Source organism: Benincasa hispida, chromosome 1 (genome assembly GCF_009727055.1).
Source record: "Benincasa hispida cultivar B227 chromosome 1, ASM972705v1, whole genome shotgun sequence".
NCBI classification, from domain to species: domain Eukaryota; kingdom Viridiplantae; phylum Streptophyta; class Magnoliopsida; order Cucurbitales; family Cucurbitaceae; genus Benincasa; species Benincasa hispida.
In genome coordinates this window covers 56391765-56409028 of record NC_052349.1, presented here as the reverse complement: position 1 = coordinate 56409028, position 17264 = coordinate 56391765, and the positions used below count along the sequence as shown (strand labels likewise).

General features: G+C 33.2%; 2 protein-coding genes across 2 annotated transcripts; one reads left to right on the top strand and one right to left on the bottom strand.

Annotated features, from left to right (window-relative positions):
• Window positions 1–4420: 4420 nt before the first annotated feature.
• Window positions 4421–11348, top strand: LOC120082935. The gene is made up of 7 exons (XM_039038370.1): window positions 4421–4875; window positions 6162–6473; window positions 7332–7478; window positions 8228–8571; window positions 8937–9459; window positions 9578–9610; window positions 10527–11348. The coding sequence occupies exons 1-7, from the start codon at window positions 4698–4700 to the stop codon at window positions 11051–11053; spliced, it is 2064 nt and encodes a 687-aa protein (XP_038894298.1). The 5' UTR covers window positions 4421–4697; the 3' UTR covers window positions 11054–11348.
• A 3267-nt stretch (window positions 11349–14615) lies between these two features.
• Window positions 14616–15780, bottom strand: LOC120087647 (protein LURP-one-related 17). The gene is made up of 2 exons (XM_039044493.1): window positions 15346–15780; window positions 14616–15214 (listed from the first exon to the last, which is right to left on the bottom strand). Exons 1-2 carry the CDS (start codon window positions 15607–15609, stop codon window positions 14834–14836), a joined length of 645 nt encoding a protein of 214 aa, XP_038900421.1. The 5' UTR covers window positions 15610–15780; the 3' UTR covers window positions 14616–14833.
• Window positions 15781–17264: the final 1484 nt, after the last annotated feature.

Below are 17264 nucleotides of genomic sequence, written 5' to 3'. Positions count from 1 at the left end.
GGAAATTTCCAGCAAGGTTGGGTCTACAATCGGTGAGTTCTGTTGAGTTCTTGTTTAATGGTAGATTACCCATTAAGCTTTATGCTGGTTTAAGTTTGTTACTCACGATGCTTGTGTTAGATTGAAGCTTTGAAGTACTTTGAGGCACTGCTCAGAAGCCATTGGATTTTTGTAGGTTATCTTAAGTTTATTTATTAGGAATTTAGTCATTGTCTTACTGATGATTTTTGCATATGCTGGACTACTTGGTGGATGTCTTTGAGTAAAATCTTGGATTGATCTTGTTTTGACCTCCATTTGGACAAGTGGTTCAAGGATAGTTGAGGTAAAGTGTGTTGAAAATTTATACTTTATGGGATGAAACTGATTATGGTTTATGTTTTAGGCTTTGGATTAAGAAGTTTGATAAATAAAGGGACGAAATCATTTGGATTTACTCTAAAGTAAGTGATTCACTACTGGTTTGCACTTGAACCCAAGTTGATGTTAAGACTGTGATTGCACTGAAAGCATGATTTTATTTTGATGGGTTGAATTGCTATGACTTGCTACATTGGACTATTGAGGGTGTTCTGGAAACTTGTGTTTGAAGAAGATCCTTGAGCGGAAGAGGATTGTCCAAATTCCATTTTGATTGAAAATTAAATTTACAGTAAACATACAAGATATACGTTTAATATAAATTACAACACGTTAGATAGAAAAAAAGGTTCAAAATACATTACCTTTGAAGATATTTTCTCTTCACGTAACTCCCTCGTACAATCACGAACTCAGCAAGTCTTGAAAACCTTCTTTAAGAACTTCTCGAACCAAAAAGATTGGACACTACCACAGTGAGCCTTTGGTATTCTCACCAAATAGATTGGACACTACCAAAGTGAGCCTTTGGTATTCTCAGGGTGAGAACCCAGGAGTGGTGAGCTCTGACTATTTTGGTTGGAGGGATTGTTTAAGTTTGGAGGAAGAATAAGATTGAAGCACACATAAGGATTTTGTAAAAAACTCAGTCACATAGACAATGCCTTCAATCGTTCAAACGTTGAGAAAGAAGAAGAAAACTAATTTTCTTTTATTCCTCTTGGCACAAAATCAATAATCACCCACTAAGATAATTGGAGAGAAAATAGAGGAAGTTATTATTCAAAATAATAAAATAATATAAATAAATATGATAACTAACTTATCATATTATATTTATATTCAACTATATGTTATATCAAATATAACATATAACCTATAGTTTTAATATTGTATCATATACAATATAAACTATAGTTTATTTTCTCTGTTTTATGACATTTAATATAAATTATATTTACATTAAATTTAACAATTATGAATCATATTCATAGAAAATATATTTGAATCTCATTCAAATATTTATTTCCTTCAATTAAACTATAATGTATCAAATACACTATAACAATTATATCATATATAATTGAAACAAATATATAATTAAATTCCCTCTTATTAATTTGAACAATTCAAATTAACCCAAAAACTTAATTTTAACTAAATTCTTTTGAACTACCAAAGAGACCTTATGGACCTGTTGCTTGAAGCTCCAACGGTATATGAATAATTAATTAAACTCTTTAATTACATCATCCACCATCCTTTAACTGTCGGACACTCTATTAAAGACGACAACTGCACTCTTTGTACTACAAATATATTTTTGTGTCTATTGGATATAACCAATTAACAATACAATGACCCTTCACAAATTGCTCGTAAGTACAGCTGGACCAAATTATCATTTTGCCCCTGTAATTACATCTAACTATTTAAGTACCATTGATCCTTCTAATGAATAATAGATCATAGTCCTACTATAAATAAACCCCTCTTAGTCCAGGAGAGGGTGTGGCGCCACATTGTTCAAGACCCAGAATCAACCCTTAAGGGAGAAATTTATCTACTTACCTCTGCTTCGGGGAAGGAGTGAATTCCATCTTGTGTAGCTGTGTTTCCAGCTCCCCAATCAGACGAATTCCCAAAATGGTATGCTTGTTGAGTCGGTGATCTGGCCACTCTCACCCATCCAAATCAAATGACCGCCCTCATAGGCAGAAGTTCACAACTCACTCAGGATTCGGTCATGTTACCTAAGGTCATCCTGGTGAAATAAGAGTCTATTATGAACGGTGTTATACAATGAGACTAAACATTTCGTGGTCCGGTCTTATACAAACTCATTTGTATAAAATATCCTCTCTCGCATGTCTAATACATGAATGATCAGGATTAGATAATTTGTAGCACTTTACAAGAATTGTAACACTTACAAAGCGGGCCATACTCGTAGTGTCACCAGGATTAGATACCCAACCTTGTCCATATATTACAGACTCTTATTTCACATTTAGGTTATCACTTAAACATGAACCACCTGTATGTCTCTACATACATGTTTAAGTTACAACGATAACCTTGGATGTTTGTGTTTGTGGTTAATGCATCCAAAATATCACATATTTTATAGACAAAGTGAATAAATATATCATATATTATTAATCACATAAAGAGTTTGTTCATACAATGTTTACAAACTATAGGATCCTACGAGATTTAGAGCATCAACCCCAACAATGTTTGTTACGGTAAATATGATATTATGTGAATGATTTCTACGTTTGAATGATTGATAGACTGTTGAGACTGTTTTAGAAATCTTGAGTGAGTATGTTTTAAGATTATGATTACATGCTTATGACTATGTTAGACCGATGGTAATTGTTAGCATTCCTAACGAGCTGTGTACATCCCCTGTGTATGTTTTGGTGTCCTTACAGGATCACCACTTATATTTATGATTTTTTGTGACTCTTCGGAGCAACTACCTATGAAATGGTGCCTTCAGGTTCGCCCCTTATGCCTATGCTTATGTCTATGCCGGGATGCACACATTTGTCTTGTTAGGAAGACTAACCTGTACACCTAGTGGGCCTAGTAGTGAGTTGCTTACTGAGTATTTTTATACTCGATATTTTCTCTACATGTTTTCTTTTCTAGGTAGAGGTAAAGATAGATCGGCGAATGACAAGAAGAATCCATGACAAAGGCATTGGGACTTGACATCGCTTCCGCACATGATTTTCTCAAAGTGTTATGTTTTGTTTTAGAGTCAAATATTTAAATTATTCGATGGTTTTAGTAAGTTATTTATTTAATTTATTTTGAAGTGGATTATGGGTACTTCGAACAATGTTTTTATTTTATTATTTTAAAGCTTTATTTAATGAAAATTTTTATTTCTTTTATTGGATTTTTCTTCTCGAAATATGTCTTCTAGCTTATGCATGTAATGGCGTCCTTGAACTATATTAAGAAGTCGAGTCGTTACAAAAGGTATACTTTATAATAAGTTTAATTTATTTTCTTAAATATAAATTAATATAAATTAGAAGAAGAAGAGGAAGAGGAAGAGGAAGAGGAAGATTGTGATAACATTTTATGGAAAATTTATAGTTAAATCACAAAATCAATCATTGTAATTTGGTTATATTTTACGAAGGGTTATTTTTATTCACTAGGAAACCTACATATAAGTATTTTAAAACAATATTTTTTAGTACTATCTAAAAAATAATTATTAATGAAAATTTGTTTCAAATTATTTAGGTCAAAATTATTTTATTTTTTATTTTTATTTTTAAAAATTAAATTTATTTTATACACATTTTTTACCATGATTTGTATCTTTTTTTAAATACAATTATTGGATTTTTAGCGAAATTAAAAAAATAAAAACAATTTTTTAAAAGCTATTTTTTTAGTTCTCAAAATTTGTCTTGATTTTAAAATTTTTAATGTGAAAATAGTGTCTGTAGACTTAAATTTAAAAAATAAAATTCATTAACAAAATGGTTATCAAAGATATATTAGAAAATCAATCCAAACATACCTAATGGATGTATCAATGGCCTACCTATTCTTACCATTTTACAACAACACATTTAAAGATTTTTGAATCGTAAGACCTAAGTGAAATTAAACTCAAATTATAGTGTTACATTTAAAACCACTGGATCGAACTAAAATCGAGTTTGATAATTTATTTAGAAGAAACTGGAATATTGTTGTAATTGCACTGAACAAATGGTGCGAGTGAGTGAGAGACGTTGTGTGATTTATCTAGAATCTGTTTATAATTATCGAGCAAACAGCAACACGTGGCGGACGATAATTGGGCGGCCCCAAATTTATCCTTATTATAATTTGTATACTAATTAAATTATTTAAGGGATAATGCCACGTCAAGGTCCGTAAAAGACAACGAGCCCCATCTCCACGCAAAGTGGGTATTCGCGGACGAACTCTGACGGAGAACGGAACGGAATATTCTGCCGTCGATGGTCCGTTTCCAAAAATGACGCACATTTTCCCGAAAACTATATATACTTACCTTTGTTCCCAATTCGTGCCCTAAAAACTCTGATTTCTCCTACTCTTAGCCGCAACATGCTAAACACTCCCGTTTCCCCTCATATTCCCTTCGTTTTCTCCCACCTAATTCACTTTTCTTCACTCACTCTCCGATCCGACTCTCTCCAGTAAGATCTTCAAATGTTCTTCTCTGTGTACAGATTGCTATCTTCTTTCCACGGAGTTTTAGGATCATTGGAAATGTTTGGCGGCTGCGGTGAATCGTCTTCTGTTTTTACTTCAGTTGTGTTAGGGCTCCGGCGATGGATGCTCTAGAATTGACTTATCCGGTTGATGTGGTTGTGCCGAAGCTCATGGGACCAGATGGCTCTGTTAGAACCGAGGTAACAATCGAGGAGGTTGAGTTGTGCGAGGTGGATCGCGGTTCTGCTCCTTCTAGCTATTCATTTCAGCATTTCAGCTCGTACGGTAGTCTAAAAGGTGGAATAGCCTCACTTTTTTCTATTATACTGCTGTTTAATTTTAGATTTGTTGCTGGTTTTGTGTTTTTACATGCATGCGATAGCATATTTATCTTCTCGCGTTCCAATTGGCCACTACCTAGGTTTTGGGAACTGCTGATTGTTTCGTGAAAGAGATGGCAGTGAATATAGTGCTTGGAGTTTCACGCATTGGTTGTGGATGGACTGTTTGTATGCAATAGGATGAAACTTATAGATAGATTTGTGTCACTTATTGTTGAAAACCAATGAGTTTCTGTAGCCTTATGAAGACAGTCGCCACTTTTGTTTTACCTTTTTCAATAAATGTGTTCCAGCAGATTTTGCCAATTAAAGTGCTTTTTATTAACCCTAGGCGTTTGGAGGATGTCTTATCCTCTCTTTTGTTCTCTGTCATTATCAATGAAAGATTCCTTTTATTAAACATGTTCCAGTGGATTTGAAGTGAGGTTGACTTAGGATTCAGCATGCAGTTTACGAAAACCGTGGCAGCCATTTGTGCTTGTATTTTGTTACTTCGAAGGGGCAATATGATAAAGGGAAAATTTTGCTCCTGGGATGTCGTAGTAGAAAGATCATATATTTTGCAAAAGGAGAAATATTGTCTTTATTTTTCTCATTCCTTCGTTGTATGGTGTTAGATGATATAATTAGATTTGCCTTCACCCTTAAGCTTAAGCTTTTGAGTCAATCAGTGATTTAAGATGATATCAGAGCAGATGGTCCAAGAAGGTTTTGTGTTCAAACCCTTGTAATGTTGTTTCCTCCCCCATTAATATTGATTTCCACTTGTTTGGCTCTTCTATATATTTCAAGCCCACAAGTGAGGGGGAGTGTTAGATGATATAATTAAATTTACCTTCAACTATAAGCTTAAGTTCTTGGGTCAATCGGTGGTTTAAGAGATGGTTTATATCGTGTGAAATTCTAAATTATGGAATAAGGTCTATATGGTGAATTTGGAAAATCTTGAAGAAAAGATTGCAACTTTATTAACATACTTCTATAGATGAATGATGTTGGTTGCTGGGTCTAGTTGCTGTATCTGTGAAAGCATTGTCATATATTTATAATATTTAGACTTTGTAAGTGTTATATTTTCCCTCTTGGCCACATATAATCCATGTTATTTCACTTTGAGTTGACTTTTACAGAATTTATGTTTTCACGATTCTCTGGCATCTCATACCCTTTGTTTGTCATTTTTTTCTTTCATCATTTTCCATAGTTTGATGATCTAATGGTCTATAAATGTTGGTATGCCAGCTGGGACAAGCTCTATCAATGACTTGGGTTCTGTTTCCTTGGATAAGATCCTTGATGGAGCAGTATCTAAGGATGGTGAAGTTACATCTGAAGATTTTGAAAGTAGGACCAAAAGAAGTCATTTGTCCACTTCAAGTCCGGGAGTATATCCACGTAAATCATTAAAGGTGTCAAGGAGTAGTAGTAGTACTTTATGTTCTAAGAGGCCACGTGTGGTTCAATTGGATGATTCTTTATTCTTAAATGGGGCTGATGACGTAAAGGATATGTCAGATAAGCTTGGATCATATCTTAAAAAGTGCAACTCTCATGGTAATGTACACCAGCTCCAATTTAATGATATAAACTTTCATCTTTTGCTATCAATTAAACTGTTCTTTTCAGATCCAAATGGCTGTGTTTTCCAATGCAGTCCATCCCTTACATCTTTTCAGATATCAAAAGATAACTTCTATCGATAAAATGAGTTGATTATTCTGCAAGAAATCTGATTTCAATTATAATATAAAGTGAAAGACAATCCAAAACGTTTAGCTATAACTCCAAGTAAACAAACCCATGATCTGTGTACTGTCCTCAATTGTAGGAACGGATTGAATCTAAAAATTAAGTACACCCCTCAGTTGTTTAAAATTATGATATGCTTGTTTTTAAATTTGAATGTTTGTTGTTTTGTAAGATGTATGAGCAGAGGACCATGAAAAGCAATTCAGTGAACTTTGCCCTCCATTTGATCATGTTGTGGTTTTTTTCTTCTTCGTCCATTTATTTGAATATTGTGTTTCTTTCATTTGTTGTAAAGTTGTGAGAGAGGAGGATATTTGGGAAAAATTTTGTCATTATCTCATCTGTAAGAGGATTTTTTTAATTAGTAAGGCTATTAATTAATTAATCTAATGCATCACATGCTTTCTCTTTGTAAAGTTAAAAAATCTTCTATTTCATGTTTTTTTGACTTGATGTATTGAGAAACTGGTGCCACAATGGTCATTCAACCCGTTTATATACACAAAATGAGCAATATTTGTTGCATTTATGTGATTAAGTTAGGATATCATTTTGCAATTTCTATAGTATATTTCTATGCTTTAGTAGTGTAAGTTGATGGGAAATCAGAAATTTACTGAAGCTAGTTTACTGATATACCCAAAATAAAAATAAAAAAAACAGAGAAAACTCAATCGCTGAAACAAAAGAGTAGCCTAAGCAGCAAGCGGGGCGATAAGAGAAATCTCAAAGTCTCATTGAAGACCAAATTTGATTCACTCTCTACACATGTTGGAAATGGCTCAGCTGCAGCAGGGAGCAGTTTTTTTGGTATGATGATGATGTGAATTATTAATTGATTTGCTCAGAAACTTGCATTATTTAGTTATATGGTTTTTTGAGGTGCTTTTAACATGTATTGAAGATGGCCTCCACTGGATAATGCAGATGTTTTAAATTGCTATGGTAAAGATATTATTGGTTTGTTGTGAGGAAAATTTGTCATTATTGTCACAGAACCTAAATGGATGGATAACTGAACTATAACCAAATCAAGATAGTTCTAATTCTGTTGAGTATGTGTTGGTTTGCATGTTATTTGAATATAGCTCTTGTAAAGATATGAGCTGACCTTTTAATTAAGATATCTATGGACAGATATAATCACATGAGTAGCCTTTGTAATAAACCATTTGTATTCAACTTCCCACATGGCAACTGACCGTCTATCTAATGAAAAGATAGAATGCAGAACTCTCTTAAAGCACCTATTTTATTTTGTCTTCCAACAAGAGTTGTAGGTTGAGTATATCTTGCTCTACAAAAATGATATGCATCCCATGAAACAGTCCTTTGATTTTCTTTTTCTTCCATCACTCTAGGTCATAACTGTGCCTTATTTTCAGTTTTGCAAGTAGTTTATTTGTTTAAATTCATTAGTTGTTACGACACAAGTAAAGAAACAAGCCACTACTTTAAAATTTATTAATAATAAAGCTTCTATTGGTTTTTACTTTTGTGCACCTTACTTCGCATTACAAACATACAACCACTTATGGACCTTGTGAAATTTTGTACAGGATTATATGGGCTGAAATCGGATGTTCAGGATTTTACAAAGCTTGCGGATGATCCACCACTGAATGATCTTCTTGATGGTAGTTATGACTGTGCTAATTTAAGTAAAGACAAAGGTAAAAAAGACACAAATGTAAATGAATGTTTTCTGCAGTCAATTAGAAAAGCTTGTTCTGTTCTTCAGCTCCCATTGCCTGTCCGCCCACAAAATATGGCCGAGTCAGAGAGTTGGTCTAACAGCAAGCCATCCACAAGTGTAGTAAGTTCTGTTTCAAGCATAGAAGAACGGGTGAATTTTGATGTAAAAGGAAGAACTAGTGCAGCCGAGTCACCTTCATTAAACAAGGTCAGTTAGTAAGAATTTGACTGTTTCTCTCTCCCGTCAGCTGTACCCGTGTACTTGCACTCAAACCCAAATACTCAGTGTACCATCGTGTTTGTTGGTTTAAACTTTTTGATCTATACGCTGACCATATATTTTTATTAAGTTGCTTCAAATTATTTTGACATCTCTTTAGTTATTTGAGATCTGTCTACAACCTGATGGAATCTGTTTTTGCTGATTCTCTTTGTTGCGGCAATTGCTGTGGCAAAAGTGTCAAATCTTTATCGGGAGGATTCTCACTAGTGTTTTGAATTTTAATATAAATTACGGAGCTCTTTTTCCATAATTACGTTCATATTTAGACCTCAATTTCTTTTTCCATGAAGGTGCAAGATGTCTGCAGCAAATCTGAACCTTTGACCCATGCGCTTGGATTTAAACTGCACAAACCTGATGATATGTTTGTGAAATTGGGTCTTCCTCTACCAAAGGACTTGGAATCTTTGCTTCAGGATGCCGGCAAGTCCTCTGTATCTTCAAAGAATGCAACAGATTTACGTTCAGCAAAGCAACAATCTCGTCGAACGATGTTGCAACCATTTCCATGGTCACATTCTTTTAATGGGCACTCTAAAGCAAATTCTGATTCATCCAAGTTCTCTGCAAATAGGACCACGTGTCCTGGTAGGTGGTGGCGAGTTGGAAACTTTTCTAATATCCCCAGTGCTTCTGCTGATTGTTTTACGAAAGACTTGGAATCATTAACTTTTAACCAGAGTTTATTTCCTTCAACATTGAGAGTTGTTGGTCCTGATGATGGTGGGTCCTCTGTGTCCGTTAATCATCATCAATGTGGATGGGATTCCCTGTCTTCTGCAACTTGTTCGAAAACTTCCTCTGTGCTTGTGGGTAAGGATTTATTGGAAGGCATTTATGTGCGTGATTGAGATCAATATTCTCCTTGGAACATTCTGCTATTATTATTCATTTTACTTAAATTGTGACGTTGCTTTTGGTCTACATACAGAATCTCGAGGGAAGATGAATCATGAGGCAAAGGGTATGAGTTTTAACTACCTTAACTGTCGTGATACCTTTGTATATATGATAGCTGTGGGTGGGGCTAATACTTGCGTGCAGCCCTTCTTTTTTAGCTCTAATATTCATTATGGAGTAAATATGGGAACCATTGGAATACTTTGTGTATTTTGTTATTGAACTCCTTATTTTTCTTCTATGAATTATTTGAATCTATTCTTGAAATTTTTTTAAGTTAGTAGTTAAGATCCAATAAATTTTTAAAAGTTAAAACTCTATCGATAATGACTTTCCAATGGCCTCTTAAGAAATTTTCAGTTTGCCAATCCCTCTTAGACCTTTTTTATGGAATACCAACAACCCTACAGCAAGGAGTCTAATGGGTTATTTTCTCTGAAGGAACCAAGAAGAACCCATTGAATTATTGAGGAGCTGAGGGAGAGAGATTGATCTTGAGGGAGAAAAGGAAGAGAGAGAAGAGAGAAATGAGGAAGAGAAGTCCTCAAGGAGTAATCCGGGTATTTAGTTTCAAATGAAAAGTTTTTCAGAAGTTCAGTGGTTGAAGAAAGTGCTTTGCTAGTTTGAAAATTTTTGTAGGAAGGGAAAAGTCTACTGTGTAAAACATCTAAATAATGTCCTTGGCATTTACAAATTCAGAAATGTTTAAAAGTTGGATTCTTAATTTCCCGAAAGAACTGCAGACTTTTGGGTTTATTTAAGTGCTGTCGCGTGGACGAATCAGCTATAATATCCATGTTTCTCAGAGATTAGCCACCCTTCCTCTAATTTGTTCATTACAAACTTTCTAATATTAAGGAGTCGAGTGTTGCTACTTCATATTTCTTGCCGTGTCTTGAGAAATTTTGTATGTCATTTGCATGCAACTAAACTCCTTTTGAATTCTTTTGTCTTCTGTTATTGGTATTGCTTCTCGACAGAGCACTGCCCAAGAGTAATGGCTGCTGCTCAAACTCTGTTCGATATTGCAACAACTTCTGCATTGAGGCAAAGCATAGATGGGATAGTAAGGTGGCCAAAAAAGCCTTCACAAAAGTCCATGAAAGCTCGCAAGTTGAAATCAGAGGAAACTGAAGAATTATATACCACACCAACTACACACGGATTATGGTCCAATAATTCGTTCAAGAACGAGGGCCATCAAACACATTCCTCAAAGAAGCCAAAGCTGGGAACAACAACAGAGAGCAGAAGAGACATTGCTCAAGCAAATTGTAGACGAGGGCCATTGAATTGGGCTACACCCAGATCAAGTAGATCTTCGCCCAGTAAATTCATTAAAGATTCGGTTTCAGACGCTAAACATTCAACCGCAGGTGCCGTAAAACAATCGTCTATGATGCCTCCTCCAGCAACAAGTCTTTTGTGCAAGGCTAGCAGCGAGGGTCAACAAAAGACACGAAAGTTAATGCTCATGGATTGGAAAAGAGGTGGAGGCGCAGGTTAGATTGATGAATAAACTCTAGTTTTTGTATCCAATTCCCAACAAAATGCTGTTAATTAAATTAGAATCACTACTTTGGAATAGTAGTGGCTAAACTGGTTGGTTAGCTGGTTGGTTGGCTGTACATAATATTGTTGTAAGTGGTGGATTGATGATTGTAATTGTCCGTCCTGAAAAGCGACACACGCTTTCTAATTGTTGTAACATCAACTTCATTCCAGAACGCAGTAGCAAATTCCTTTGCTACTGTGTGAAAAGTATTTGACGACGCAATAGAAATTTTTAGTTCTTATTACTATTTGATTATATACCCTTTCTCTGTCCTCGCAACCATTTTCCTCCCCATCTTTTTTGTTTTTTTTTTTTCTTTTGTCTTGTCACATCCCTCTACTCTAATAGGACCAGAAAGTTCGAGTTCTTTCTGTTCTTAGTGCCGAAGACAAGGTTAAAGCAGGGGAGGCAGAAACAGAGACGACAACAGACTGCTATTCTTGTAGTTATCGCTGTCACTTTCGAGTCTTTTTTGATTGTTTTCGCCAAGTTTGTCCTGTTTCTCTATGAACTTCAAGGAAGACGAGGAACATTAATTGTTCTTGTGAATGAGCATCCCTTCCCTCCACATATTTTCCCACTTGCTCAAATTATACTTTTAAGGGCATGCTCGTCGTGAAGGATAGAAGTTTAAGTCACTCCCACTCCTTATTGATTATACGACTAAAAATCTTTCACAACTCCATGACTAATTTTCTAGATTTAACAATTCTTAAATTAAAAAATTTCACTCATTGCTCCAAACATAACTTATCTTACAAATTTTCTTCTTTGAACTTTTTTAAATTCCAAATCTACTAGACACAAATACAAAATCAAATGTTTTGGATTCTACTAGAAATATAATTTAAATTTAGATCTAATAGATTAATTAATTTATATATATAAAAAATCAACTCATGATTTATTTAATACAAAATAAAAAATTTAGGAACGTTTGAACATTTTTAAAAGTTGATCGTATAGTTACAAACTTCAAGTTTGGGACTATCCTTGTATGGTTATAAATCTGGTGTTATTAATATGAAATTAGTTGAGATGTCTAAAAATAGTTGAAAAATTTCTAATACGTATAAATATAATCAAATTGATTTGATCTCCAACATTAATTAAAGTATTAGTAGTAATAAAGGAAAATTGACATGGGGATGTCGGTAAGTTTGACGAAGTGCCACCAATGCTATTGATCTCTCTACACATTCCTAATCGAGTAGCCTATTTTACTGTCACATTGATGCATTTATTATAGTTTTTAAAGTTAGATGGAAATGCATGGACAAAAATATTGTGTTAGGTTTTGACAAACTATTAGAAAAGTGGTTGTTCTACCTTAGAAAGATTTAAGGAAGTAATGAGTTCCAAGCACAAGAATATGTAACTTTAGTTTCAAATCGTCCTAATTAGGAACACTTTAAGTTTGGATATTTTAACTCTAATTAAATTCTCTTCATGTATTCTCTGGCTTGAGAGTGAAAAAAGAGTATGAGTGATACAAAAGTTTTGAGAGTGTCTCTTGTAATTGAGATCGGGGAAAGAATTATTCTACGTGATTGTAACAGATTTTCATATAGTGGATTCTTTTTTGGTAGGTTGTGGTTTTTTTATAGGTTGGGAGTTTTTCACGTAAATTCTTATTTCTAATTTTGTTGTTTTCTTTTAATTTCTATATTATTTTTCTATTTATTTCTACCATAGAAGTTGAGAGGGTTTTTTTTTTTTTTTTCAACAAGTGGTATCATAGTTTTAGGCTTTTAGTTTCTTAAATTTCTAAGCATGCTCTGTAATTGTAGCATTATTTGGGCTTCCACATCAGAATTTTTTTTTTGACATGTGCTACAGTATTGTGAATATTGTGGGTTATTTTCTATTTGTTGATTTGTTAGAAGTTTGAGCAAATGTGTCAAGCTTTATGAGTTCAGTAAAGTTTGATGTGGACAAATTTGATGGAATGATCAACTTTGGCTTGGGGAAGTGTGAGTCAAGAATGTGGTAGTACAATATGGGTTATACAAGTGCAAGTTAAACAATGATGGTGGTCCAATTGGAGTCAAAGGGTGATTCTAGCAGAAGTTCAAAAAAGAAAATTTGCGAGCAAAAGATGAACTGTTGGGAATGTTAATAGTATGGGCATGTGAAAACTAGAGTATGTCTCTCAAAGGGTTCTGAATCAGATGCTGACATTACCTCTCTCGTCATGGGAGACGAAGACATCCTCTGAAGAAGACATAATTCATCTGTATAGTATGTCCGCTTTACCATGATAAATGATGTGATGTTAGTTGTTTCACAAGTTTGCACAAGGGCATCACCTTGCAATACAAGATGTGTGGTGGAAGTTATATTGATGGAATAACTTCGAGTGAGCCAAGAAAGTGAAAATCGCACCACAAAATTTAGTAAGGTTTTATCGACATGTGATTGAAAGAAAAATCTTAGGAGGTGACATGCCAAGTAGTGTACTCTTTATGGTGGAGCAGGATATAGTTCTCTAAGTTGAGAATTATGATTGTGGATAAAGACAATAAACACAACAAGAGTAGTAGATTCTTTTAATATCTTGCCAAGGTGAAATGTTGAATTCTCGGTAAAATATTAAAAGAATGGTTGTCCCATATTAAAAAAGTTCAAAGAAATGATGATCTTCAAACATTATAAAATTTGAGTATGTGACTTTGATTTCAAAATATCATAGTTAGAAGCACTTTAAGTTTCGGTGTGCTAACTGATATAGTTAAATGCCCTTTATGTATTCTCTAGTAAGAGCGAAATAGGGGGATAATATAAAATACTTTGAGAGAGTGCTCTTATAATTTAGATTGTAGAGAAAATTGTTGTGAGTGATTGTAATAGTTAACTGTGATTTTTCTCTAAATTGAGAGTTTTTCGCATCAATTATTTTATTGTTTGCTTTTAATTTATTTGTTATTTCTCTACTTATTTCTACGGTAGAAGTGGGAAGATTTACCCAACATATTAAAGTGACAAAATAAGGAGTTTAGACTCTGAATTCTGTTATGTTCTTGTAAAAACTCCTAAGCATTGTAATGGAATGCAATAATAATGATAATAACTCAATTAGTTGTTAACCGCTTTAGATCAAATTATAAGTTCAGTTCAACTTTGAAATTTGTTGTAAGAGTTGAAATATATCTTCAGAATCATCTATCTTTATAGATTCCATCAAATAGTTATTTCATATTATGACATGTGATAAATTATTCTTATTTATTTATTGAAATATTTTAATTATTTTTTTATTATGAATGATGGAAGACACATATAGATGAGGGTATCTCGAGATGCACTCAATATAGAAAATTCCAAGATTTAAAAATTAATCAATCTATTAAATATAAAATTAAAATTTATGTCTGATAATCTAAACTTTTAATTTTGTGTGGAGTAGATTCATGGAATTAAAAAAAAAACCCTCAAAATTCAATGATTAAATGTATATATATACCGTTTTAAAGAGTATATATACGAAATAGATTCAAACCCACAAAATTTGTAATTCTAACCAAAAGATTATTATATTAGACAAGATTTGGAATTGAAAATGAAAGAGACCAAAGCAAATGTTATTACGTATACAACAAACACAAAGCAATGAATGATATACACTCATATTTTTTTTTTTTTTTTTAAAATCCCTTTCAAAATCAAAACGCAGCTTCTTCAAAAAATATACACAAGAACAGTAAGAAGAAGAAGAAGAATGAAATTCAAATTCTAAGAAAACATTTGATCCAAAAGCAAAACCAGAGCCATAGCCAATCCAGGATCAAACCCAGGAAGAATCACCAGAAGAAAAACCTCCGCCCCAAAACAAACGCCGCCGTTCACCGCCTCTTTCCTCTTCACCTCCGCCACCACTCTCCTCGACGCGTCCAACACCTTGCACGACCGGTGCCCGTACGAACCTTCCACACTGTACGCATGCTTTTTCTCCGAGATTCTGTAATCGTATACGTACGCAAGCACTTTCGTATTCGGAGCGACATGTAGTATGTTCATATTCTTCCTCACTCGACATATCGGTTTCTTTCTTGCCCTAGTTTCTCCTTCTACTTCCCCTTCGTACACGCACCAGTTCTCTCCTAGTCCTAGCTTCTGATTAACCAAATCATACACAAATTAGACTCCAATCCGCTAGAAATTACAGCCAAATAAATCAAAGCGAGTACAACATTTAGGTCAATTTCATCGGAAAGCCAAAATTAAGGAGGAAATTGTTAACTGACCTTGGAGCGGCACATTGTGAGGACGGATTCTCCGAGGCCGTCCATCAGAATGATTTCCTCTGGCCGTTCGGTGTAGTTATCGACTCTGTATACGATATTTCCGTTACGATCGATTACTGTGAAGCCGTTGCAGGTGAGTAACAGTGACTTCCTCCATACCGTCAGTGAGACAGACGGGCCAGAACCGGCGCCGCCTCTCTCGACGTCCTCCGGCGGCTGGGATTCCTGGTGAACTGCTCCGGATGAAGATTTGAAGAAGAGCATCTTAATTCGTTTTGGTGTTGTTGAATGAGGATTTTGTTTTAGAATTTTGGAGAGCGTTAAGCGGTGGAGGAAGAAGTAAGAAGATATTTATATTATAGACTCTCTCATTATCGGACGGAACTTCGATCCTCCATGAAAACGATGACTCTGCCTCACTAGCGTAGGTTCCACATTTTTTTATTAATATTATGAGCTATAAATTTATTTGTTATTTTTTTATTTGTTTAGTCTCGAAGAATTCCAACCACGAATATGGTGATATCAATTGAACTATCCTCAATTTGATATAAATTTATTTCTAAAATAAAAAAGTTAAAATACTATATTAATTTTTTTTCTTTATTGCAAATTCTCGGATCAAGATAAAAAATGAAAATAACTTTAAACGTTTACTTGTCAAAATAAATATTTAAAAATTTTGAAGTCCATGATGAAAAACATTTTAAAGTTCTAGACGAGTGTGTTTGATTAGTGATCTGACAACAAATTTGTAAATTAATAATAATAAAAAAAGTTGTATTTCAATGTTCTAATTATGTATTTGGAAGTAAATTTAAAGCTATATCCTAATTTAAATAATAGTTTAAAATATGTTTGAAAATATTTTAAAAAAATATTTATATGTATTTTGGACATCACTAATATTTATGCATTACATTAAATTATCTAATGATAATTTAACATGGGTTAATTGTTTTAAATTTTTTTTTTTCTGAAATAGTTTAATTTTTTTTTGTAGCGATCACTAATGCATCAAGACACACTCAAGTATTATCCATATATAAACTATAAAAATAGTTGTAGTTTCCAACTCAAATATTAGCTTGAGTATCAACTATTATTAATTAATTTATTAACATATCTTATATTATAAATGTTATATAATTATAATTGGTTGAAATATCATTTTGATACCTATAATTTAAGTTCCATTGTATTTATTCCACATACTTTCTATGGTCAAATTTTAGTTATTGTATTATAGTCCATAAATCTTATTTAGTCTTTATACTTTCAACAAACCTTAAGTATAGTCCTTCTGAATTAATTTTTATCAAAATTGAATAATAATGTTTGTACGAGAAAAGATACTATATGATATATTTTTACAATTTATAAATGAAGTGTTAAAAAAGATATTTATTTTTATAAAAAACAAAAACTAAATGCAAGGACTAATTTTAAAATTTATTAAAAAATCAGGGGCTAAAATTAAATGCCCATAAATTAAGATAGTATTCTACCATTATTATTTCAATTTAACAAAAATAAAAAGAAAAAAAATACACTATTAAGTCAATAAGTTTTGAGTTTGGTTCTATCTATGTAGCTTAGTTTTTAAATATGGCAATTTAACTCCTGAGCTTTGAGTTTAACAACACTTTTAGTCACTCTGTTAAATTTACTGTTAATGCAAGTAAAAAGCTAGCATGATACCTACTTTTTATTTAAAATATATAGTTTTATAAATTTTGTATAATACAAAAGAATGTTTTTTTTTTTTTCATTTTTTTAAAATAAAAAAATATTTTTTAAAACATATTTTCCCTCCCCCTCCCCTCCTTTTTCCTCTATCAATGGCTGTCATGGCTGTTGATGGTACACAATTGTATCTTTTGTTCCTTTTTTTTTTCCCCTTTATCTTTTTTCTTCTT

Coding starts and splice junctions, on each gene's coding strand:
- LOC120087647 (XM_039044493.1), bottom strand. CDS start 15,609: ATGCTCTTCTTCAAATCTTCATCCGGAGCAGTTCACCAGGAATCCCAG. Junction 15,215..15,345: donor TCACAATGTGCCGCTCCAAG/GTCAGTTAACAA, acceptor TTGGTTAATCAG/AAGCTAGGACTAGGAGAGAA.
- LOC120082935 (XM_039038370.1), top strand. CDS start 4,698: ATGGATGCTCTAGAATTGACTTATCCGGTTGATGTGGTTGTGCCGAAG. Junction 6,474..7,331: donor TAAAAAGTGCAACTCTCATG/GTAATGTACACC, acceptor TAAAAAAAACAG/AGAAAACTCAATCGCTGAAA. Junction 8,572..8,936: donor AGTCACCTTCATTAAACAAG/GTCAGTTAGTAA, acceptor TTTTCCATGAAG/GTGCAAGATGTCTGCAGCAA.